At 37.0% G+C, this 27049-nt stretch overlaps 1 protein-coding gene across 1 annotated transcript in view; it reads right to left on the reverse strand.

Annotated features, from left to right (window-relative positions):
• Positions 1-27049, reverse strand: part of HIBADH (3-hydroxyisobutyrate dehydrogenase) — a 108946-nt gene that overhangs the window by 76111 nt on the left and 5786 nt on the right. Inside the window, exons 2-4 of the mRNA XM_007466086.1 lie at positions 22782-22942; positions 12297-12406; positions 9712-9833 (exon numbers count right to left, since the gene is read on the reverse strand). Coding sequence (XP_007466148.1) covers positions 9712-9833; positions 12297-12406; positions 22782-22942 — 393 coding nt within the window. The remainder of the gene's footprint in view (positions 1-9711; positions 9834-12296; positions 12407-22781; positions 22943-27049) is intronic.

Consider the following 27049-nt stretch of genomic DNA (forward strand, 5'->3'; position numbering starts at 1 on the left):
TTCCCTCTTTTTAAAAATTCCCATACAGTGAAACCTGCTGACACTTTTTTTTTTATAAGGGCTGGGGCGGGTGTCGAGGGGAGTAGGGCAGTGATTTGCTGCACTGGGGGGTTTCTGCAACATTTGTGAGGGTTTTATAGGCAGGATCCTCTCTCGAGTGTTTAGACAAGTAAAACAAAACCAAAAAAATAACCAACTGTTAAATGTTCATTTTATTAAAAAAAAAAAGGCAATCCTCTGCAAATGTTTCAACATTTTAATTTACTTTCATTTCAGTATTAACCACCTAAAAGCAAACACTTGCAGAGTTCAGAAATCTTTTTCAGTTCTTTGGAGAGAGACATTTAATCAACCTTGATATTAGATGCATTTTTAAGCTAACTTCAAAAGCAAAATCTAGAAAAAGTATTATGACCTCTCCTGAACAAAAAAGAATGTATTTTAAAATCCTCCCTTTATCACAAGCAGGTTTGGATGCAATGCCACCTGGTGGCACAGAAAAAATTTTTTTTAACAAGGCTTAGGTTTTTAGAAACTGAGCTGTTCTATGAAACACCAACCACCCCTTTTGACTACTCTGCCTTCCTCCTAAACAAGTTATTCATCCCGTAGTTTAACAATAACAGCTAATTTTTATTTTAAAAAGTTTAAGCAATTAACTGCATGCGACAATTTCCTTAGTGTTTAAATATCATAAAGGAAGCAAAACATTTTTTTCAAAAACCTAAATTGTACGAAAGCTTTAATTTTTAAAAGGTGAAATTCTTTAGAATTGGGGGTATAGGGACGGAGTAACCAAACTGCTTTGTAAAGTTACACTGTATAATTAATTCCATGGTAAGAACGTTTTTATGGTGTGTTTTGGTGACCTTTTATTACCACCAAGTTCACAATGCTGGTGGGCTGCCTTTTAATCCCTCCGCAGACAAAGGCCCTAAATAAACACAGATCCCTTCCTGGGAAAAAGTCCACTCTGGTTAAATGGTAAGGAAATGAGTAAATCATTAGTAATCTTTAAAGCCAAAGCTATAAACTCAAGTTACCTTAAGTTGAAATGAAAGTGTCCTGCAAGAGTTTCAAAGTTCTGTCACAGATAGAAATCTCCAGCTCTTGACTCCAGACTAGGCGCCAGCTGATAAACAAACAATTTAAGTCAAGAGCTGGAGAATTCCCAGCTTTTTCATTTAATGGCTTTGGCCCAGAGTATTTACTGCCTCCAGTTTTATTCTCACTTAGCTCTAAGAGGAAATTTAAACTCATCATTATCTTAAAGCCCCATATGGGTAGCAGTCAGCTCACCTGATAGAGCTCGGCTTACTCAGTAGAAGTTTGAGTCTCAACTAGAAGTGATGTCATCATGTAAACTAATGAACTAGAGTTTTAGGTTGACATTTTAACAGGCTAAATAAATTTTGTTCAATATAGTTTATATTCCCACTTGGGGTAGTAACAATTCCAAAAAATTTAATTCTGCAGTTTTAATCCAAACTACCAGCTAAAATGGAGGACAGTGTAATGGCTCTCTCACTCCCCGACAGGCGCCCACCCTGCCTCCCTCTACCGCCACTCTCACCCTTGTCCACCAGCCCTTGAATATTATATAAAGCGACTTTTCTGCATAAAATATAGACCATTCCTATTAAGTTCAAAATACCCAGTGTTGCTGGGTGTGTTTCCTAACAGAGCAGTGTGTAAGATTTAAGATGTAAATGCTCAGTCATGAAAAGCTGTTGATTTTATATGAGTACTAATAAGAATATAAAAGTACAGCCCAATTAAAGCCCATGAGATACCATCAAATATTTCTAAATGCTGTTTTTAAAAGTTTGCTACTAAAGATTATAGATCTCAGAGTCAGAACTATACTGTTGCTCCTATTCCTTTCTCAAAATTATCATTTACTTTTAGAGAAAAATCTCATCTCTACTCAGGATTTTATGTCAAAATAATTCTTTCAGCTATCTGAGTGTTTGCAGATATTTGACAATTACAATAAATCACCTATCCTTCTGCTAGCTGCTTATCTAATGAAAAAATGCTGCAAGAAAATTTTTATAGCCTAAGGTAAAGGGTTAATGTGGCATTAATGCAAAGAAAAATTCTTTCCCACTTCTTAATTTTCAGAAAGTTTTATAAATCTATCTAGGCTGGAAAAGCAAATTAACTATTTCAGTGTCTGCCAAGACTATTTTTCTACTCTTTAATATATGTACATAGTACATTAACAATGTTGGCTACTTGAGACCAAGTATTACCCTCACACGTAAGACTTAGTGGAAATGAAATATAATTCATGATAAAATCACTTGTATGCCTGGCCTCATATTTCACTTTAAAAAAACTCCTTACGAACAATGTTATCTTAGAGATTGCAGTGGACAAACATTCTGATGACCACAACTAATAGTCAATAACTCAATAAAAAAAGATGTCAGGTACAAATCTTAAAATTCTTAATACTCTTCTAAAAGAGTCCACATTTCTCCATCGCTGGAGGTAATCTCAGCTAAATACAAAACAATAACAAAAACCCTCTACCTTCAGGTCAAGTTAAATTACTTAAGGCAGAAGGGAGATGGCGAGTCGGCTATCATACCTTCACTGGCCACGTGGGGAGGACGGCTACTATGAAGTGTACACGTTTACTTAAATTTTTCACAATTAAAACACCCCAAGTAAAACAGAATTGTATGGCAAATATATACAGAGAAGGACCTAACCTCAACTTAACATACTTTTCAACTGCTAACATTATCAAACTTTCTTTAAGAAAATCAGACATCTAAAACACTGCAAGTAAGTCTGATAATGGTTTGATTGTGATGACAAGGCCCTTGTCAAATTCTTAATTCCACTGCATCCTCCCACTTCACCCCCAATAGCTATCCAGGGATCACAAACAAAACACAATAAAGACATAAGGGATACTGGAACTAATTTCACACTGCTTAGGAATCAATAGATGTTAATGAAAAATAAATTATATACAATTAATAGCTTTAGAAGGTTTATTTACTAAATCTATTTCACCTTTATATAAACACTGCTAGGCAGTCCTGAACTACGTGACCAGACCCAGTTGTGTCTGGTCTGACTTACATCCTGAATGGCAATTGAAGGACATTAAAAATACCCTGGGATTACTTGAGGCAGGACCCCTGCCTTATCCACGCACTTTCCAACAGACCCACGTGAGGAGAACCCTCTACCACAGGACAGAGCCTTGCAAGAGCAACTCTGGTAATGGTTACTTGACTGGAAATTGCAATGCAGTTAAAATCTGGCCTGCAGATTTGGAGATGAGGGAGTCGCAAACTGCAAGAGAGTAAATTCTTAGAAATAAACTAGGTTCTTGTTAGCAATAATAATTATTACTAACAATAACTGATAGCAATAATACGAACACTGAGTGAAGTGATCACTTTGCCTTCTCTAGCCCACTCTTCTACTATTTTCTGAGGAGACAAATTATTAAAGCTGCCTCAACCATGTTATCTTGGGCAGTGAGTCAGCAGTCTTCTCTAAACATGCTAAGAACTCATTAACACCTTATACAGGGACTCTTGTCCCTGACAACTGTTGTAAGGGAGTCTCAGGCATGCCAAAGAATGTAAAAAGAGGTTTTTACGGGCACCTCTTCTTTGGGACTAATTTCAAAGAAATCCTTGGAATTTATTTACCAAACATTTCTGTTTGGTAAATAACTTTGTGCAAACTGGAGAAAATCCCAGGCAAAATGTATTCTCCAGAGACAGAAAGGATACTTAATGGATCAGGGTGATAAGTAAAATTATGGTTAAATGTAAGTGGATATCATAATTAACCCATTTCTGGGTGTACTGGTACTGATGAATCTTATGTCATTTCTGAGGAAATGGACTTGTCCATTAAATGAAGTTAAAGAAAATTTTAATTACTTGAGCTACTAACGCTTTAAATACCACAAATCAAACCAAGCAGAAGCTCACTTTAATATTTTTCAAGATAGAATAATCCAAGTCTCTGAGACAGAAGTCAATGCCACAAAGTACTTTTAAATTTTATAATAAATAATAGAATCGATCATTTTAAAAGAACTAAAAATCATCATAGTAGTACAATTCTTTAAAGGGAAGAACCCATGAAAGTGAATTATCTTAATCATGTTAAATCAACTTATTTCAAAACATTTAAAAAAATGTTACTGACGTTAAGACTAAAATCTAAGAATAAATACTGCACACAATACTACTGTGTAATCAAACAGCTTGTGAGAGCATCAAAGACCTATTGTGATAGCCCGTTCCCCTCCATACATTCTAAACTATGGCAAATTCAGTTATATGAAATTTGATAAAAGAATCTGCTTTTGGACAGAAATAGCGATGTTTCAGCCCAAAGCCAAGTAAAATTGCCAAGTTATAAACCTCTCTAAGAAAATGTTTTAATGGAAATGCCAATAGACCTTTAACCATAATGGTGTTAGGTGCCAAAATATAAATAATTTTTGTTTTCGTGCTCCCTTTACCATAAATTAGGTACAGGTCAAGTGGAAAAACAGTAGGTATCCAGTTCAGTGAGCAGTTCCAGTTCAAGGCCAAGACTTGCACACTTGATTTTAAAAACAATAATGGAGTCTCTGTGAGACTTTCATTGAAGAATTTAGCAAGCAAGTCCAGCTCTCTAAGAGAAAGTCCTTAATAGGTTTTGTGCTTACTATTCCATATTCTAAGAATATCTCAAACAAATTACTAAAACTTAACCCAGCCAAGTAAGTAGAGTATTAAATCTGGTTTCCTGGTAGGGAACTGTTATACAAACACATACACACCAAGTCCAATTATTTAATTTTGACATTAATCCCTAACCGGAGCAATATTTTAGCAAATCTATGAGGCTTGCCAGCACAGAAAGCCTTGGGCTAACTACAAGGACCACTTCAGAGTCTCTTCAACTCAAGGTTTCTATGCAAACCTACAGACATACTAGGCAATCAGTGAGCTTATTCTTCAATTATTCAAGCACAGTTAAGTGCTGTAGTTATGCCCTTGGAGCAGACTGAACAGTATTTAGTCATTAGTCCCAAACAATAGTTTTTAATTTGCTTTATGTCTAGCATTCATTATACAAGAGAGCTAATCAAATTGGAACTAACACTGTGGTAGCAGACCCATTCCATACTAAAAAAAAATGCACGTGTCCAAATTGGTGTGACTAAACAACATTTCACATTAAAGGATTACAACTTTCATAAAGATGTGATTTACACAAGACAGATAAACAGATTAGGGCATCATACTTATGAGGCCAGTGTCATGGGCTACTAGAGAGCCTGGTTAGCTTTAGTTTGACCACAAACGGTTAAACAAAGGCACGGTATTAGACATATGGGGAGTCAGTGTAAAGATCATTCAGTTTAACTAACTATGAGTGAAACTACCTGCTAAATCCTAGGGATACAAAGAAAAATGTTCCACAAACATACCAAGCCTGTTCATGCCTCAGAGCCCTCACAGAACACCTCCCTCTACTGAGAACACGCTTTCCCTTGACCTGCACATTCAGATCTCTGCGTAAATGTCACTTCCCCAGAGAAGGCATCCTGTCCACTCGATGTAAAAGGGCCCTCCCCATAGTCTCTGTCTCCTTAACTGTTTACTCTGTGTTTTTTTCCTTCATAGTACTTATCATTGAAATTATTCTTGTTTACTTGTTTATTCTCTCTATTCCTACCAAATCATAAGCTCCATGAGGCAAAAGATGTTGACCATCTTTAAAGCTCTAACTCTAGTACCTAGAACATACCTAGTATATAAGTACTCAATAAATGTTTATTATATGAAATCAGCAATCAAGGTGCTCTCAGCATAATAGGATTAGAATGTATAATAGAAAACAGCATATAATCTTGTAAGAATTATATAAATACAATAATTTAAGTATAAGACATTTCATTAAAGAAAAACTGAAGACCTTCATTTTTAGAGTTACTTTTAAAGTTCCAGGCTCTCCCTAATATCCAAGTAAACTTCTTTTAACTCATTAACAGAAGTACAGCAGAAAATGAAACTAAAGGTGGTAGGAGAATTACAGGAACTAACCAATTTCCTTTCTTCCTTGCTTAAAGAATATTTACTAAAGAACCATCAAATCTAATTCCAAATTCCACTGGTTCCCCCTCGGATATAATCAGGAATCATCTATAAGATTTCTAGTTGATCTTCAACATAAATTTTCCATTTCTAGAACTAAAAATCCTTCTCTAGCCCAAGAATCAGCTGTATAAATCGGATCTGGTGTTACTCTCTCTCTTTGAATATCCATAGAGGTGAATATAAGATAAAAGTCAAATTAAGTATTAATGGAGTAGAAGAAACACACAGGGCAACCAGTAAGGCTCTATTTCTCAAACTGGGAGGAGAGTACACAGGGGCCGGGTGCGCACTTACACTTGGTACCTTTGTAATTGCATAAATACTTTGTATATAAATTCAATATTTAACAAAAATTGAAAAACACAGAAGCGTTACTCCCTGCACTCAAAAAGCTTAAATTCTCCAGGAGGAAGGGAATCAATGCCTATAAATATAATGTAATGTGGGCTTTGATCAAAGCATGTACAGTCTGACAGCCTCAGAAGGAAGCACCACATCGGCTGAGGCATGCCAAAGTACTTTATACAGTAATATCTGTGCTACAAAGTGTTAACTGTACAAGTATAAAAGTTATCACATTGGTTTCAGGATGATAATTATAGCAGTTTAAGCATCACTTGCTTTTGATTTTTTTAAAAAGTCACATGGAATTTAAACAAAACTATATTATTTGTAATAAGGATGATGTATAAAAAGCTGCAATAATGAAACCTGAGGAAAACCTTCAATATATTACTCCATGGGCTAGTAAAATGATACAGTAAAGATTCTTTTCATTGCATTCCCCAGAATAAAAGTTAGTAGAAAGCAGAGGAAGGGGCTGGACTAAAGAAATGAATCACTAACTCAAAAATCTATACAACTTCAAATTCATCTAGGTTAAAAAAAAGCCTCTCCTTAAAATGCTAACCACAGAATAAGGAGTATAATATGTTCCTATTTTAATTTTTAGAATACTATTGTATTTGTAGGTAATAGCTCTATATAAATACACAAAAATGCATTTTTTTTTTAAGTCTAAGATAAGGAACAAACGAGGGGTGAGGGAAAAGGGACAAACATGGGAGAAATTTTTTAAGGTTTTACTCAGATTACCTCAAATAATCCATGTTTAAGACTGACAAATATAGAACCTCTATAAAATTGTGGTCCCATCTTGGGTATCTAACTTGGGTATCTATGCTTTCTCCAGGTCCCTTTTCCTTAATTTTATTTAGTTAAAATATAATGATTTTTAAACCAGCCAACTCTAACTTACAGAAAGTTTCCTCTATTTTACTTTAACTGAGAAAGTGGAGACATTTTTAATCCATCATTTTAAAAATGTAAAGATAATAACTATGAGAAGACAAACATAAGCTTCTATTATATACTGGCTAATCTCATAATGATCGTGTCAACCAATCAATTATCACAAACCATCTCTACACAAAGCTTCCAGTCTATAATATAGCACAGATTCAAGTGTATTCACTATTACAAATTAACATTTTTGCATTCTTAAACTACAAAAGTGGGTTTAAAAACAGCTTGATAAGAACAAGGAGTAATTTCAAAGTTTTATCCCAAAGAAGACTATATTATTTTTAAAACTTAAAATAACACTTAAAAAATCAAGTTGGTATTCTTCATTTATCAAATGATAATTTCAGGCTATACTCTTGAAGCAAAAGATCAACCAACAGCAAGATCATACGTACCATGTATCAATTTTTTAATTAAATCACAGAACCACTCAAAGAAGAATTGTTCAGTTTATTAAATCCATTCTACAAAAAAAATACCAACACCAAGCTTAAAACTGCTTATTAGTATTTTATGATCAAAGATCTATACCACATTATAAATCTTTACACCCCAAATCCTACTTAACCGAGTCAATATAACAATTATAGGGGCTAAAAATTATTTATACCTCCACCTATACTCAAAAGTGGTTTGGGATATAAGATACCTTTACAAGATCATTAGGTTCTTTAAGAAAAAAATAAACTGATTTAAATCATTTTATATATATATATATATATATATATATATATATATATATATATATTTTTTTTTTTTTTTTTTTTTTTTTTTGTTTTACTGCTGTGGCCTCTCCCGTGGTGGAGCACAGGCTCCGGACGCGCAGGCTCAGCGGTCATGGCTCATGGGCCCAGCCGCTCCACGGCATGTGGGACCCTCCTGGACCAGGGCATGAACCCATGTCCCCTGCCGGCAGGCGGACTCTCAACCACTGCACCACCAGGGAAGCCCTATTTTATTATTTTTTAATCCCAAAGCCAACAATCGAGTTTAATATAATAGGAATAAAATTACTACTCCATTGTCTACTGCTATATTGCTATAATTACATATGTATGTATGTGTATATGTATGCAAATACACATGTGTATATGTGCATATATATTATATTCGATCCTGCTATTAGTATTTTATATACTATTAAGCTTTTAGAATTTTATTAGTGGGTCTCCTTGTCCTCTGATTGACATGATGATGATTTCTAAGTATGTCAATGTTGTGAAATTTATTTATTTATAGACCTTCTAATATTAAGCCATCTGTACATACGTGAGATAAACCAAACTTGGTTGTAGTGTTTGGCCTCTTTCATATGCGGTTGGATTTAGTTTGCTAATATACTTTATAAAGTTTTCACTTCTATATTCATGACTGATGTAGACCTACAGTTTTTCTCTCTCATAATGTTTCCGTCTAGTTTAATTATCAGAGTTATACACATCTTACAGAATGAGTTGGGGAAGCATTTCCTCTTTTTGTATTGTCTGGAAAAGTTTGTATAAAATTGAGATGGGATTCGAGCCCTGGTCCGGGGAGATCCCACATGCCGTGGAGCAACTAAGTCCATTCGCCACACCTACTGAGGCTGTCTGTGCTCTAGAGCCCGTGAGCCACAACTACTGAACCTGCATGCTACAACTACTGAAGCCCACGTGCCTAGAGCCAGTGCTCCGCAACAAGAGAAGCCACTGCAATGAGAAGCCCACGCACTGCAACAAAGAGTAGTCCCCGCTCACCACAACTAGAGAAAGCCCGCACGCAGCAACGAAGACCCCACACAGTCAAAAATAAATAAATTAAATAAATAAATTTAAAAAAAAAATTGAGACGATCTGCTCCTTGAAATTCTGGTAACACTCACCTGTAAAATCACCTGGGCCTAATGTTTCCCTTATGAAATTATTTTTTCTTTTTTGCCACTTCTTCAGTTTCTTTAATAGTTACAAGATTATTCAGGCTAATTATTTCTTGAATCTGTTCTGAAAAGTTAAAATTTTTTAGGAATCGATCTATCCCTACCCACAGTAATTTGGACCAAAAATTCATAGCTCTTCAAAGTTGTAATATCCTATTATCTGAATTTAGAAAAAGCATTGTATTTTAAGAGTACTAAATAACATAAGTCAGTTTTGCTTTGTTTTTATTTTTAATGCGGAAATTGAGAATCTGCAATAGCTCTAAAAATAACTGGATATATCTTGGGTAGCACAAAATCATAACTGTTACTTATGACAAACAGAATAGATGTGCATATATTTTAGCTACCACTTACCACCAGAAACAGGGGCATCCATGAAAACTGCTCCCATTTTCTCAACTTCTTTGGCCAATTCTTTTGAAACCATAGGATCAATAGTACTGGAATCTATTAATAGTGAGCCTTTCTTCACTTTTCTAAGTAAATGAACAGAAATACAGTTTTAAAAAACTATAGTTTTATAATTTAGAAAATACAGTTTACAACTCTGAATAAGCATTTCATGCAACTACCTATATCAGAAACTGCTAAAATTCACCAGATATCAAGGAGGTCTTCGGTTTAATATTAAAAACATTATTAGAACTGGTTCAAAATCTCAAATTCATTTTCAGATCAATTATAGTTCAAAGTAAACTCGAACTATTTCAAAGAAACCAAAATAATCTAATAATCTATATGGTATAAATTCTGGTTTCAGGTGAAATACTAACCATAATAATATAGGTAAGCTAAGATGTAAGCAATTTAAAACACCTATCAACTTTAAAAGGGCTATTTAGTAGGATTTAAATTTTTGTTTGTAAAGTAGCTGGGTCTCTTTAAAAAGTAATTTATTTGTCTTTAACAAGCCATATTGCAAATTTCACATATCCATTTTCATTTCCACTAGGTAGAATAAACATAAGCAGTTAAAATTTAGCCATTTGCTTTAGGATGGCATATTCTTTAATAACTGCAACTTTGGAAACACAAAATAAAACATCAAACAGGCAGAAAGGAAAATACAGGAATGGACCTATAAATTTCACAGAGACTTTTTGTTCTTTACAGTAAATTTATATACAAACATTGGTAAAAGGGGGAAGCAGTCTTTTCATATATCATATTTTACATCAATATTTAAATGGCATTCTTAAAGTAAAACAGTTCTGTTTGCACTAGACTATATACCTATATAGTTCCCTTACAGTCTATAATCTATGCCTATCTTCACTGGCTTGGAAACCGACCTAAATTACAATTTATTTAAAGGGCTATGGCTAACCTTGAATTCTAACGTCCCAAAATTCTTACTACAGACAAACTAACCCAGAGGACATTTAATCATAACCATGATTGGAAAGTTAGAACTGAATAAATAAAAATATTGAAGGGGAAATAGAAAATCATTGCTAAAAACTATAAAAAAGAAATTTTTTTCTACAGAAAAAAATAGCACACAAAATGCTTTAAACAACAATTTTAGACATATGAATTGATCTGGTCCAAATGCAACGGCTGGGTATGTTCCATAGAAAAGAAATAGCACACTCTGTTATAGATCACCTCAGTATGTGGAATTCCACTTTACATACCCTAAAATATAAGAATTAAGTTTACCAGTCTTCTGTGATATTAATATTTTTAAGATCTTAAAGCTTTAAGCAAATGGGAAATGGTCTCAAAAATTATACACGCACAGGGTGTGGGGAAATGATCCTGACCCAAAAGAAAATAAAGAACTACCCATGAGAAGCAAATTACACTTCAATGTAAAAGCCAAAATCTTTCAAAGCACTCCCTAGACAAAACTGCCCTGGTTGTTGGCCACCATATTCCGAGTAAAGGATATTAATAAACGTAGGATTTTGTCTCCACAAAGTTTTTAGTAACTTTTTCTTCAGAGGTAAAACAGGGCCATAATTGGAACAGACTAGGTAATGAGACAGCTAGGTCACCTCGGGACCACATACACACTGTGGGCCTGAGGGCTCCATCCAAAATGAGAATCTTTCAACTTTCCCTGAAATCTAAACATTTACCTTATCAGTTTTCTGCCTAATATTCAAGTGTCTGCTGCTTCTAAGTTTGCTAGTTTTCCAAAGCAATTCAATTTCCCAAAACCTCAAATTTCATGTATTACAGCTTCATGAAATTAAACCCTTTCTTTTAGCCCTTCATGTGTCTACAAAGCCTACCAGTTTGCTCTAGCTCTCTGCTGAACTTCAACAACAAAATAAGTTAGGAACAGGAATCAGTAAGACCAGAAAACTAAATTCAACCGCTGTCATCCTAATATAACCACAAGGGTTTGGCAATAGGTAGCAAGTAACCAAAAGGTTCTCAAAGCCAGGGAAGCTAGTTACTGGGTAGGAAACTCTGACCTAAATTATATATTATTTAAAGAGCTACTGCTAATCTTTAATTCCACCCTCTCAAAGTTCTTACTACAGATGTACTAACCCAAAGGACATACAATAACTTTTTATTTTATAATAAATTTTAAATAATGGTGTTCTTTCCAATGCTTCGTTTTATTTTTCATAGCAGTCTCTTCCTGAATTTCTATAAACCGTAAAATTATGCTTGTAACATTTGTACAGTTTAAAATGCAAGCTTTAAAAATCTCTTAAACAGGTTACCAATGTAAGTTTAACGCAAGATTAAAGGGAAGAAACAGAAAGCAAAAAAAATTTATTCCCAAAAGTCCCATACTTGACTTCAGTGAAAAAACAAACCCTTTACAATGAGAGAAACCACACCATTCACTTTTAAGACATAAAAAAACAGTACAAGAAGGTTTAACAAACATAATTGTAATTTCACAATAGTTCTAACAAATGTGAAATTCATAAACTATCATAACAAGAACATATCTACAGTTGAGAAATACATACTTTAGAATTCCATTTGCTCCAGAATAAGCTTCTATTGCATTGATGCTGGTGGGCAACATTGTAATAATTCTGTCAGCTTTTTCAGCTACATCTGCTGGGGAAGACACTACCTTTAAAAAAAAAAAATTGCAACGGCACATTATTTAAATTAAATGCAAGCAGCTCCTACAGTACAAGTAGGATCCACTTTTTATGCATGCCCATAATAGTGACAGTGAATAAAAACTAATCCTTGTTTTCAAATGACAAAAACAAAAAACGAGCAAAAAAACCCGTTACTGCCTAAAATAGAGTCCATTCCTTCACACATACAGATGCAATTTCTATGGAATCACATCCACTGTTTACTTTAAAAAGTGTGAAGTGAGTTGAGGGGGAAAAGGGCAAAACCCAACAGTCCTGGGAACAGACACACTTCTCATGGATTCCTCTAAGTTGGATTCTTAAACAGCATACTTTTTGGTAGATGTTCTAAGAAAAACATTCTAGTATATCAGACTTGGTAGCTGAACTACAGGATACACCAATTATTTCATGGGCAGCAAAATCCACAAGTAAATTCTCAAGCCCCCATTCCCACTATCTTCCAGCCTCTATTTTCAAGGAAGAAAAAAAAAATTAAGCCTGTTTTATAAAAAGTCAGGACAAGGACATAAGCATGTACTGCACTGAATGTGAGTACCACCATGAAGTCTGAGAGCATGAGCTGTCAGGTCTCCTGTGGAAACCATATATACAACAACGACATACGAACAGCCATCAAGGAACGCTCTCTCTCTCAGAAGTCAGAATCCTGACTTCTGCTCTAATGATGAGCATGAACATACTGTACAAGAAAGCTGCTCTGCCCATCCTCTGTACATATGTTTACAAGTATGGGTGTACACACCCTCACTCACATTTCCCCCACCCCCTGCTCTCTCGAATATATACACCATGATACACCTGGCCAGCTGGTCAGCAACCAAAGGGGCCAGAAGAGACCAGGAGATCACTTCTTGACTGAAACTCTCCTTTAACAGAAAGAATCTATCACCCCAATTATCACGAAAGCTCCTTTCCAAAGCCTTTTCTCTCTTTAAAGAAAAGACAAAGAACTATCAGGAGGATAATCAAAAATTTCTCCATAGGAGAACGGGCACATAAGCATCTTAGGAATGGGAATGCCTCTGCTTTTCATGTGGTGGAAGTAAACGAAACATTTTCTTTCTGTCTTTGATGTACAGCTGATGAAAGAATGAGAAACCAAACACAGTGTGCAACCTAAATATTATGAGCTAGAAGCAATTACATTTCATTCTTCCATAAGAGACTATCAGCTTCTAAATCAAATTCTACATAAAGGCAGTTTTAACATAATTTCATAAGTTGTATTCTAAAATTTCAGATAATCAAGTATCCTGGCACTTTGTGTACTAAGTGATAATATTAAACACCTCAGACTCTAAAGCCAAAAACAACAAAAAAAGACAGTCTCTCTCATCTAAAGGCAATACAGCATTTTAGAGTCTACAAAGTGGCACATTCAACAATATGTATATTTTGATATATAGTGGGGATCAGCCACAAATAATTCTGGAAAAAAATTTTTTTCCATCAAATTACAAAGTAATACTTAAGTTAGGTGAAAACCTTTCCTACACTCAAACAAATACTGAGATTTGAAAAGAGGCAACTATTTCCTGGCAAACAATTCAAGTTTCCTTAAGAAAAAAAAACAGCTCAGTAAGATGAGAAGAAAAGGAAAAGCTATAGGAGTCATAATTCTCTACTCTTGGACTGTATCAAGAATATGGGTTACATAGAGAGCCCCATCTGTTCATCCTATTTCAATGAAGTAATAAAGGCATGCAAAGTGGTGGCACACCTTTCAGTTGCCTTTCCTTCTATCTCAGCTCCATCTCTCTTGATCTTTCAGGGACTGTAGTAAGCCAGCCCTGAGGTCTAAGAGTCAACTTCAGACTTTCTCTTAGGAATTCAGAGTCTCTTCCACTGAAGGAAATTCAATTCCATCTAGATAACTCCTTGAGACATGCCCTCAGGGGCACCAACAATTAGCTCACAGATCTAGGAATACTTCACACCTCCAAGCTTCTTGTGCCAATTCATGCAACTGCCAAGTGCATGGGGTGGCCAATCAGCCCCCTGCATCCCTAGCATCTGCTTCTTGGGATGCCTGGTTTGCCAGAGTACTGCTAACCCCTCAAATATATAGGAAAGTAGTGTCGAAGCTCACAGGTCCGGAAAAAACCACACAATGATAGTGATGGCTGGAATGTCACCACTGTACTGGCCACAACTGCTCCATACGTAACAACTATATACATTTGGTACATTATAATAACAGTCTCTAATTTGCACTACAGAAGGCATGCTTATTAGACAGACAGACAAGTGTGTCCAGTTATTCAAATCATCTTGCCTTCCATGTGATGACTTCAAGACTCTGAAATAACTAACAAAATTTGGCCATGACTCAAAAGCTGGCAGGAAAAAAACAAACCTTATTGCCAGTCTGACTCTCACCACAAAAGCCTTTAGGAGCCAACCTAATTAGAGTCCCTTCAGTTACATTTGCTAATTGAATGGATAAGCAAAGACAGCATGGATCAGGGAAAGGAACACTAATTTGGGAAGCCAGAGACTGGGTTTAGTTATAGCTCAGCCACTAAATCATCTGTGCTTTTGTGCAAATCACTTAACCTCTCTGGCTTCAGTTTACGAATCTACAAAATAAGAATAGTGATTTGGATTATCTTCAATTGTTTCTATCTCCAAAGTAGAAAGGAAACTTAGGCAAGGGAATTTTTCACATTTAGTAACCTTAAATTCTAGGAAGGCACACTCTGTGAAAAAGGGCTGATGGTACAGGAAGCATCTGCAATGACTCAGCACAAATGTAAAGCATTAGCAGGACTCTACTACACCTCCACGTGCGTGGACGGTCACTGACCTGGCTGACTCTGGAACACGGCTCTGCTCTGATTGTCAGGCCACCCCAGAAAAATCTCTTGACAATTCCAACTGCCTCATTCTTACACCCTTGTGAATTAAGGTGACCCTACTTTTCCATTATTTTAATTTTGATTGCAGGAGATTGGTTCCCTTACTATCTACAGTCTTTAAGAATTTCTGCAACTAGATTCATCTGTATGCTAGTAAGCACCAATGGCAGGTGTACAATATAAAGATTAGACAACTGGACAGATTAAAGACAAAATCTGCTTTGCTAGGGGGGTGGCGGGAGGAATGATGGGGGCATCAGGGCCCAGAGTAATCTGAAGTAACTGCACCTCCTTTTTACATATCCAATGCAAGGAGACAACAGTTAACCTAGTTGTTTTACATAAAGAGAAAAATCTCGCTGTCTCTGCTAGACAAAACAGTCACATAAGTGAAGCTCAGCATTGCTTCCACATAAACCAAATGCGTAAGAGAAACTTGCAAAGAAACAAGATGAACATGACCTTGGTTAAACCTGCCACTCAGTGTATTTTAATCTTTCCAAGTAGAAAAGCATACTGTTGCTTCAAAATTGCACTACCCTTGGGCTTCCCTGGTGGCGCAGTGGTTGAGAGTCCGCCTGCCGATGCAGGGGACACGGGTTCATGCCCCGGTCCGGGAAGATCCCACATGCCGCGGAGCGGCCGGGCCCGTGAGCCATGGCTACTGAGCCTGCGCGTCCGGAGCCTGTACTCCGCAACGGGAGAGGCCACAGCAGTGAGAGGCCCGCGTACCGCAAAAAAATAATAATAATAAATAAATAAAAATATGTCTACAATTCTATTCCAAACAACTCTGGACTCAGTGACTCAGCCAACACAGTGGTGCATTTATATGTGTGGTGTTGGGGAATGAAGATTCGGGAGAAATATGGTATAGATACTAAAGCAACAACCATAACAGTAGTGGTAGTAGTAACAGCACTTTCTATGTGTCAGGTTCTCTAGGGCTAAGAGGAAGGTACTATTACTACTGCCATTTTATAAGATGAGAATATTTAAGTAGAAAGCAGTTAAATAATCTGTCTAAAAGTCACATGGCCAGCACATGATAGAGCTGAGATCTGAGCTCAGGCAGCCAGGTTCCTCCTGGGTTTATGCTTTTAAACCACTACATTCACAATTTATTGATTCATGATTTCTAATACCCAAAGGCCTGATAATTATCATGAGTTACATTCTTAGAATAGATGCTATAAGTTGAAATGATGCATTGTATGTTAAACCCGAGTTTCCAACAGAAATAAAGATATAATAAAGGGATACGGAGAGAGGAAATGGTAAATTTTTTATGGGAATGACCACAAGTAACATATTAAACCAATTATAAATGCCCTAATGAATTGGTTAACATGTAAAGGTATAAATAAGTTCATTAAATACAGTCAGGCACGTGCAGCATTTTAACATGTCCAAGTTTTTATTTCCTTCATAACCCACGTAGTATTTTTTACTACTAGGTACAGCTGGAAGGAAAACCTCCAGGGTGGTAACACCCTAAAGCACTTCACCTGGAACTGCAGGTGGACCTTGCACCTTGAGGGGAGGGAGGAGCTGGCCCGTGGAAAGCAGAGCCAAGAAGCAGACAGAAACGGATCTCATTACCTCTGTGCCCAAAATTCGGCTGTGCCTGGGTTCAGGCCACTCCTCAACTCTTCAGTTACATGAAACAATAAATCCCCAGTTTTTGCTTTTAAAAAACAAAAAAGCACTTCTTCAAGGAGATGTCCAAAGATCTTTAGAACTAGTTGATTGCTTTTTGATCCAGATATGTCTAGTTTGGTACTTTCTCTCCCTGCAAATTTCCCACTGAAAGCACAGTTGACATTTGAAATCAACCAGCCATGTTTTCTGCAAACTTTGAGGGAAAAAAATTCTGTTTTCTTTGGCTGCCATTTCATCGACTTCACTTGAGATCAGGGAAAGGGACACCTGTCCTTAAAATCTAAGAGTCAACTCAAATATACTCTGAATTTCTGAACTCTTAATCTATTCACTGCACTATTGTGTACCATGGAAAGAAGTTTCAAAGTTTTCACCTATATTTTTCCATCTCATCCCAAGTCTTCTCTTTGTCTTTTAGTAGTAAAATGAAACTCACTTTTTCCTTTATCAAACATTTTAAAACTAAATATAGCTATGAATTAGTACTACTGACATTTTAACACATCAGAAGTCACACATCCAAATTAACATTACCTTCTAAAGTAGGGGTCTTAGGAAATTACACTTGCTCAAATGACCAAAACGGTTTTTAAGCTGCTGGCATAAAAATCATTTATCAACAAATGTTTTCATTTTATTATGACAGAATATTTCCCCTCAGGCCCAAAGCTTTTCTACCCTTTACCCTTCTCCTGTCATTTATCTCAATTTCACGTTCTCCTGCCCTCCACTGCTGTTGTAATCAATACTCAGAGGACCTCTTAGAGTCAAGACTCTGAGAGGAAGCAGAGCGGTGAGGGAGATGGGACGTGGGAAAAGAGGGTTCTGCCTTCCAGGCTTTGCCGCCCCAGTGTGAACCGCCCACGCAACTTTCCCACCCTGTGCTGGGAGCGGGGCAGGGCTGGGAGCTGCGGGCAGAAGCTAAGAGAGTCTCACGCTTCACTAATCTGGGACGGGCAGCCACCCAGAACCCATCCTCCTTCCTTCCCCACACCCACTTATGTATCTCAAGGAAGAAGAAAAGAAGGAAAATCTAATAACTGAGTCTGTGTCCTAGAACCCTCTGATTTCTATCCAGGAATCCAAGAGATCTTGTCTCCATGACTTTCATTTCAGGCTACAGCATTTCTGTTTGTAGGTGAGCGAAGATTAAGCACAATATTTATGTAGCTCTCTATCAGAAATGAAACGACTCTTAAGAGTTACTTATTATTTTTCCCCTCAAAACCTGCTTCAGCACTTTATTACTGTCAAAATACAATTTTCATAAAAACTCCCTTCTATTATTTAGTCTTGCCACCTGAGACACATCTAATACATTGCCACATCCAACTCAACCTGTTTTATTCTCCACAGCACTAGGTGGACTGCTAGACACATGGGAGGTACTCAACCTGTATCGGTCGACCTAAAGTAGAAATCTCTAGAAACCTGGAGAGAGAGGCTTCCACTTTTAAAGAAAATTGCCCCTTTGTCCCCATTCTTCACCTGGATAAATCCTGCTTATTCTTGTGCTATCTACCTAAATGTCTAGTCTTCAGAGAACGTCCCTGACTGCCCTCTCAGCCAACGTAATGCAGATTTTACTGAAAACTGAGGAGACTCTTCTTTCCACATCACAATTTGGAATCACATATTTGTGTGATTTGATAATCTAACACCTCCTGTTGGTCCCCAAAGGCAAAGACTGTGACTGTTTTGTTCTGGGCTATATTCCCAGTACCTAGCACATAGAAAGTACTCAAGAAACGTCAGTCAAATTAGTAAATTAATGAACGTCCTATCCCAGTTTTGCTAAGAGATTCTAAGGTAGCCTTAACCCATAGTGATCAAAGCAATAAAAAGTAACTTTTCTTCACAAAGAAGTGAGAGACTCTGACATTGTCATGTGAATAGAAAGCATTAGAAAAGGAATAACAGCTCTGTAGAGCAGAGGTGAAACCAAGACTTATGGGAACTTACTTAGAGCTAACACACACACTCCTTACTCTGCCAAACACGATTTTAAGCTTTTTACATATATAATTCATTTAATCCTCGTAACAACTCCCTGAGAAAGGTTATTATTATTACCCTTATTATTTCACACATGAGGAAACAGATACAGAGACACTAAATAACTTGCCTGAGATCGCAGATACTAAGTGGAAAGGGCAGGTTCTAAACCCATTTTGTAGATTCTAGCTGTACTGGTTTCCAGTGGCTGCCGCAATGTTACCCCAAACATGGTGGCTTAAAACACAGAAATGTATTCTCACAGCTCTGGAGGCCACAAGTATGAAAGCAAGGTGTAGGCAGCACCACGCTGCCTCCAAAGGAAGATCCTCCTATGCCTCTACTAGCTTCTGGCTGCCCCTGGTGTTCCTTGGCTTGCCACAGTATAACTCTGAAGTCTGCCTACGACTTCCCACGGCCTTCCCCTTGTGGCTCTCTGTAAGGACACTCATCATTGCCTTTAGGGCCCACCTGAAATCCAGGATGACCTCATCTCGAGATCTTAAACCTAATTACATCTGCCAAGACCCGGTTTCCAAATAAGGTCACTTTCACAAGTACTGGGGGTTAGAACTTGGACATTTATCTTTTTTTAAAATTGTTTTATTGAGATATAATTCTCATAACATATAATTTGCCCACCTAAAGTATATAATTTGATGGTTTTTAGTGTATTCACAGATATGTGCAACCAACACAATTTTAGAACTTTTCATCACTTCAGGAAAAAAAAATCCCATATCCATTAGCTATCTCTCCCCTATGCCTTGCCTCCCTCTTTCCCCTCCTCTCCCAGCCAGCACTAAACAGCCACTAATCTACTTTCTGTCTCTACAGATTTCTCTGTTCTGGACTTTCATGTGTCAGTGCTTCACCCCTTTTTATGGCTGAATAATATATCATTGTATGGATATACCACATTTTGCTTACCACTGATGGGACATTTAGGTTGTTTCTATCTTTTGGCCATAATGAATAATGCTGCCATTTATATACAAGTTTCTGTGTGGGTATGTGTTTTCATTTCTCTTTCATATATACCTAGGAGTAGAATTACAATCTCATCAGCAGTGTGTGATAGTTCAATTTCTCCATACTTCTTGTTATCTGCCTTTGTAATTCTAGCCAATCCAGTGGGTGTGGAAATCTCACTGTGGTCTTCATTGCATTTATCTGATGACTAATGATATTGGCATCTTTTCATGTGTTTATTGGTCATTTGTACCTTCTTTGGAGACATGTCTATTCAGATCCTTTGTCCATTTAATTGAGTCACTTGTCTTTCTGTTTGAATTGTATGACTTTATACATGCTAGATACAAGTCCTTATCAGATATATGATTTGCAAATATTTTATCCCATTCTGTGGGTTACCTTTTCACTTTCTTGCTGGTGTTCTTTGGAGCACAAAAGTTTTCAATTTTAATGAAGTCTTATTTTTAACTTTGTTGCTCATGATCTTGGGTGTCATATTTAAGAATCCTTTGCCAAATTCAAGGTCATGAAGATCTACCCCTATGTTTTCTTCTAAGAATTTTGTAGGACATCTTTTGGGGGGGCCACTATTCAACCCACTGTATACCCACTCACTATACAATCCATCATAATAGATAACTATTATTTAACTCCAACAAATTTCATTGGTGCAAAACAACATATTAAATAAGGGTGTGGTATATAATCATTACTGGCCTGACATTAACTGATCCAAAAGAAATCTAGGCACTTTATTTTCTAATAGTCTAGTTTATAAATAGGTAACAGGTAGCTACATTTCAGAATCATCAAGGAAGATGCCACACATACACTTAAAAATGTCTCATACATAAATTTCATTAATTAGTGACTATACATCATGTAATTAAAAGAGCTAAAGCTCCAAAGTCAAAGACAGACCTTTGTTCAGATCCTGGCTCTTGCCATTCACTCACTGTGCAACCTTGGGGATGTTATTTAACTTCTCCAAGCATCAGTTTCCTGAAAATACTTCTGTTACAAAGATAAAATTAGATAATATGTACAAAATATTTAGTAAAAGACCTGACACGTAGTAGGTACTCATTAAATATTAGTTTCTTTTCTCTCTCTTTTAAAATGTAAATGTCTCCTTCACTCAAGTATAAGTCTTATTCTTCCTGTGGCCTTCCTTCACACCTACCTAAAATTAGCAACACTAAAAAAATAAGAATTTTGTTGGGAAATGGAGGTAAAAGGATAACTTCAGAATATGAGGCAATTCAGGCAGAGCATCAGAAAGCTCCGGAAATCTGGCAAGCAGCAGAAAAGAGATTCACAAAGGGATGATGACCATTTCAGTTCTCCATAGGCAAGTTGTTAAGTGCTACAGGAATAGAGGGAAGCGTAATGGCATTGGTCACAATTTGAAAGGCCCTAAGCTTCTGCTTTGCCAATCCAAGGTATATCAGTTTCCATTCAATTTCCACCTCTGTATTACTAGAAGGGGTAGGAAAAGGAAGAGAAATTCATGTGATCTTTCATAAACACACACACACATGAAAACTTCAGGAACATTATTCTCCAAAATGCCAGAAGAATATGCTGTTATTACTTTGATTAAATTCTGTATTTAACTGAAGATATTTCCTCTATTTAGAGACCAAGTACCATTGTTACTCTTACAAATAAATATATAAACCACTGTAAAGTGCCAACATCAAATAGATGTGTTATCCCAAAAAGTAATATCCATCTCCTCAAAAAAACAATCCATCCCAGACTGAATATCAACTTGGAACCCCTTACCATCCTTGAAGATGGTAAAGCCACCTTTCCCAGAACAAAGAACTGTTCAAACCTCTCCAACAAGTCTAAGTCCCTAAGCTACTTAAGGTTATCAGTAAACCTGCTGCACTGGTGGTACAGTGTCAATATTCAGAGACTATATGGGCATAAGCAGCCACAACTCTACCCTGAAAAGTTCCAAGATGATACTCACACATCCTCAAACGTTTAACACTGCTGCCACCCCCAGATGGCATACAAACCATGATGGAGAAGGAGATGGAGGATATCCAGACCTGCAAGTAGCCGCTAAGTTGCTTAAACCTGTTCTTGATGTACGCATTCCATTTTCTCAGTATTTATTTCAAGTCTATTACCTAGAAGTTGACTATTTATTTGTTCTCTAACCTTTTTCTATATTTCTCAGGAATTTTTTAGTATTCACCCAGTTCTGGGATTACATTCAGCCCTCAATTACCATTCTACAACTTGTACAAGAAGAATTTCCTTCATATCTTGAAAAAAAACTTTAAATTCAGTTACTAGTACACGGTCTCGCGTGTGCGTGTGTGTGTGTGTACACATATTTTACATATCATATAATATATACACATATAATATTACATATAGAGAAATAAAATTAACAAGTTAACTTTACAAATCCATTGTGTATACTTCTAAGAAGATGTCATTTATTTGAATGTGGAACATCAAAATCTAGAAAACATTTTTAAAAATCAAAATCTAAAAGAATCGGGGGCTTCCCTGGTGGCGCAGTGGTTGAGAGTCTGCCTGCCAATGCAGGGGACACAGGTTCGAGCCCTGGTCTGGGAAGATCCCACATGCCGCGGAGCAACTGGGCCCGTGAGCCGCAACTACTGAGCCTGCGCGTCTGGAGCCTGTGCTCCGCAACAAGAGAGGCCGCAACAGTGAGAGGCCCGCGCACCGTGATGAAGGGTGGCCCCCGCTCGCCGCAACTAGAGAAAGCCCTCACGTAGAAACAAAGACCCAACACAGCCCAAAAAATAATAATAATAATAAATAAATAAAATTTTAAAAAAATCTTAAGAAAAGGTCTTACCTGTTCACCTGCATCTAGAAACTCTTTGCATGCATCAGGGAACACATCATAAATAATGAGTGGATAGCCATGTTTCATGAGATTTTTTGCCATTGGATTCCCCATGTTGCCTACTCCAATGAATCCAACTGGAGTCTTAGAAGCCATTGACCTAGAACACACTGATTTCAATACATTAGTTTTAACAGGAGCAGATAACATGTTTTATCATAAATATTCACTCAATATTAAGAAGTCAATTGTGATTTTGATATTTTCTATTAAAAAAACTTTTTAAAGATTAGTTTTAAACTAATGATCATTTAAAGATATCAACAATGTATAGGCAGACTAACTTCTGAGTATATAGTTCTCCAGGAAGCAATCATAAAATTTTAAGCATTCTCTCTTCCGCTTTCTATCTCTATAACATCCCTTTACTATTTTTAACAATAAACTTAATGTTATCATTTATTAAATACCTATGATCTACTTTACCTGTTAAGTGAAGTATCCTAGATTCTCTTATCTATATTACCTTCTCTAATAATGTGTATTAAAAACTGGAAGTATTCAATAAAACCTGTATCTTGGACAAAGTCCAAGAATGGGAAAACGTTTTACCTTCCCACTTCCACATTTATAGAAACCATCCCCTCCAATGGTATAAAAAACAATCTCAATAAAAATGTTAAACCCAGAAGAATGTATTTCAACCAAAAGTCACCAGCTTATAAATGGGGTCCTAGGAGAGAGCAGGGGGACACTTCCATGGGCTTTCCATGGCCAGGGTAACAGTCTCGGGACCCTGAGATAACAACTCCGCGCACTTTCAGAGAAGAGGCATCTCCATTTACAGAAAAAGAAAATTGTTCTTAAAATGCTATATGCAGGGCTTCCCTGGTGGCACAGTGGTTAAGAATCCGCCTGCCAATGCAGGGGACATGGGTTCAAGCCCCAGTCCAGGAAGATCCCACATGCCTGCCGCAGAGCAACTAAGCCCATGAGCCACAACTACTGAGCCTGCGCTCTAGAGCCCACAAGCCACAACTACTGAAGCCCGCATGCCTAGAGCCCATGCTCCACAATAAGAGAAGCTACCGCGATGAGAAGCCCGCGCACCGCAACGAAGAGCAGCCCCCGCTTGCCGCAACTAGAGAAAGCCCGCACACAGCAACAAAGACCCAACACAGCCAAAAATAAATAAATGAATTCACAAAAAAAAAAAAAAAAAAAGCTGTCTGCAGATTTTGATTTGATTTTCTTCCTTTTTACAAACGGCTTTTTGAAATCACACTGGGGCATACAATTCAAGGTAATGCTTTTTGCAAGAGAGCAGACAGGCTTCGCATCACCATGAAAATAATATTAGACACGATTTCTCTATTTCTAGATTTAGAACTCCACTCAAGTATTTACTGCAAGAAGTACTATGACACAAGCAAGATGTGGTCCTTGCCCTCCAAAAGTTCACGGTCTAGTGAGAGAACAAAGAGAAATAACTCCACTTGCCCATTTCCGTATCATTTCCTGGCTTTATTTTTCCTTTTTCTTTCAAGGACTCCAGTTTTAAAACTGTATAGTGCACCAACTAATCACAGTCACCCTTTTTCAGATCCTCCCAACTAATGGATCCCTGCTCTTCCTTCAACTTAATCTCAATGTAATGAGATTTCCTAAAAGCAAATTATTTGAAGCCCTAATGCTTAAAAAATAGAGGTCTTCTTGGGTCAGAAGCACATTTCATTCCTATGAACTCCATGACTGTCTCTAACATTTCTGTTAAAGAGGGTGTCATTCCTGTGCATCATCGCCTTATCAGTGCTGAGTTTAACGTGCTGGGTATGATAGGAGTCCTGTGCCTAACTTTCTGGTTCACAAGGGGTTTAATGACAGAGAAATGACACCTCACTGAATTTTTATTTTGATATTAAGCAGAATGAGAAGTATACTTTGTAAGAGAACTCTAATACTAACAATTAGCATGCCTGACTACTGTGTTAAGCTTGAAAAGGTATAATTTAACTAAGAACATTAGAAACTAGGAATATTATTATTTAAATGCAGTTAATTTTAATAGGCAACTCACTCTAAGTCAAACACTTAACTATGGCAAGGTAGAACCATAATTCATTCACACATTCAACAAATATGAAGCAACTATCGTATGTACCATGGCAGATGCCATCAAAGACACAAATGACATAACAGTCCTTGCTTTCAACCAGCTTAAAAAACAAAGGACAACTATGTACACAGACACTAAAACATGAAAGTGAAGGATAAAGTATGAAAAATAATGCTGATACTAAAGAACTCATCTGGTTTGGGAACTTGAAAAAGCTAGCATTTGACCTGAGTATTCTAGGATGGGTAGGCTTTCAAATGGAATCAGAGTAGGAACAAAGGGAGCTCCATATAGAAAAGGAATGACTATGCACATGAGTATATGCAAGGAAATAGGAAAGCCAAGAAAAAATGAATAATAATAAAAGTTAATATTTGTGGCAATTTTACTACATGCCAGACACTATACTCAGTACTTTATAAATAGCACTGTCATCCCATCCTATCATTAAGCCTATCTTCCAGCTCAGGTCCCTGACACTTGGTTAGTTTAAATAAAATGCCCAAGACTTTATAAGGTTGTAATGCCAAGATTCATATTCAGCCAATCTGACTCTAGGTTCTTCATTTTTAAGTGCCCTCCACTCTTCCTACAGGACGCACAAAGAAACAAAACAGCAAGATTAAGATTGAAAGAAAAAATGCAACCATAATGTCGAAGGCTGGTAAGTATGCTCTAAACAATTTGAGTGTATTTTGTAAGCAAATGGTGGTACCACAGACTGAATGTTTGGTCCTCCCAAGATTTCTATGTTGAAAAAATAATTCCCAGTGTGAGGGTATTTGGAGGTGGGGCCTTTGATTAGATCATGAGGGGAGAACCCTCACAAACAGGACTAACGCCTTTACAAAAGAGGCCGCAGAGAGCTCCCTCATCCCCTTCCACCATGTGAGGACACAGTGAAAAGATGGCTGTCTTTGGACCAAGAAGTGGGCCCTCACCTGACACTAAATATGCCAGCACCTTTATTTTGGAATTCCCAGCCTCCAGAACTGGGAGAAATAGTTCTCTGCTGTTTATAAGCCACCCAGTCTATGGTATTTTGTTACAGCAGCCCAAACAGACTAAGACAGGTAGTTACTGAAAGGTTTGGGCAAGAGAAATGACCTGACCAAACCCATGCTTTAGGACAGAAATGAGGCAGCAGTGTACAATGGATGAACTAAAGGAAGAGCCTGGAGGCAAAAAGACCAACATAAAAGTGACTGTCTAGGTCTGTCTTAGTCCATTCCAGCTGCTGTAACAAATATACCATAGTATAGTTGTTATGATGACTTAAACAACAAGCATTTATTTCTTACAGTTCCGGAGGCTGGGAAGACCAAGATCAAGTAGGCAACAGATCCAGTATCTGGTGAGGGCTCACTTCCTGGCTTGCAGATGACCATTTTCTTATATCTCTGGAGAGCAGAGAGAGAGGACAAGCTCTCCTTCCTGTTTTTAGGACACTAATCCCATTCATGAGGGCTCCACCCTCATAACCCAATTACTTCCCAAAGGCCCCACCTCCTAATACTACCACAGTGGGGATTAGGATTTCAACACATGAATTTTGGAGGGTTACAAACATTCAGTCCACAGTGAGGGCAGAGTTAATAAAGACTGGTGGCTATAGAAAAGACAGATATGAAAAATATTTCAAATACAGTAGTAAAAGGACACAGCAATAGTTTGGATTATAATATCAATTACAGAAGAAAAGGATAGTGACCTTAAAAACAAAGCAACAGAAACTATCCAAAACAAAACACAGAAAAAAGAATTTAAAAAATAAAAAAAACATTAGGGAGCAGTGAGACAGCTTCAACCAGCCAAATACATAGCGAAACTGGAGTCCTCAAATGAGAGGAGAGCAAAGTGGGGACAAGAAAAATATGTGAAGAACTAATGGGAAAAATTTCCAAATTTGATGAAAACCCCATGCATCCAAGCTCAGTGAACCCCAACACAAGAAACATGAAGAAAACTATACCAAGACACATCATAATCAAAATGCTCAAAAGCAACTGGCAGAAAAAAGACATTATGTACAAAGGAACAAAGATAAGAATGAAGGCAGATTTCCTGTCAGAAACAAAGCCAGTGAGAAAACAGGAGAGCATCATCTTTAAAGAACTGAAACAAAAAACAACTGTCAAGATAGGAATCTATCTAGCCAGTG

This window comes from Lipotes vexillifer, unplaced genomic scaffold, assembly GCF_000442215.2.
Source record: "Lipotes vexillifer unplaced genomic scaffold, Lipotes_vexillifer_v1.1 scaffold150, whole genome shotgun sequence".
Classification (NCBI taxonomy): Eukaryota; Metazoa; Chordata; class Mammalia; order Artiodactyla; family Lipotidae; genus Lipotes; species Lipotes vexillifer.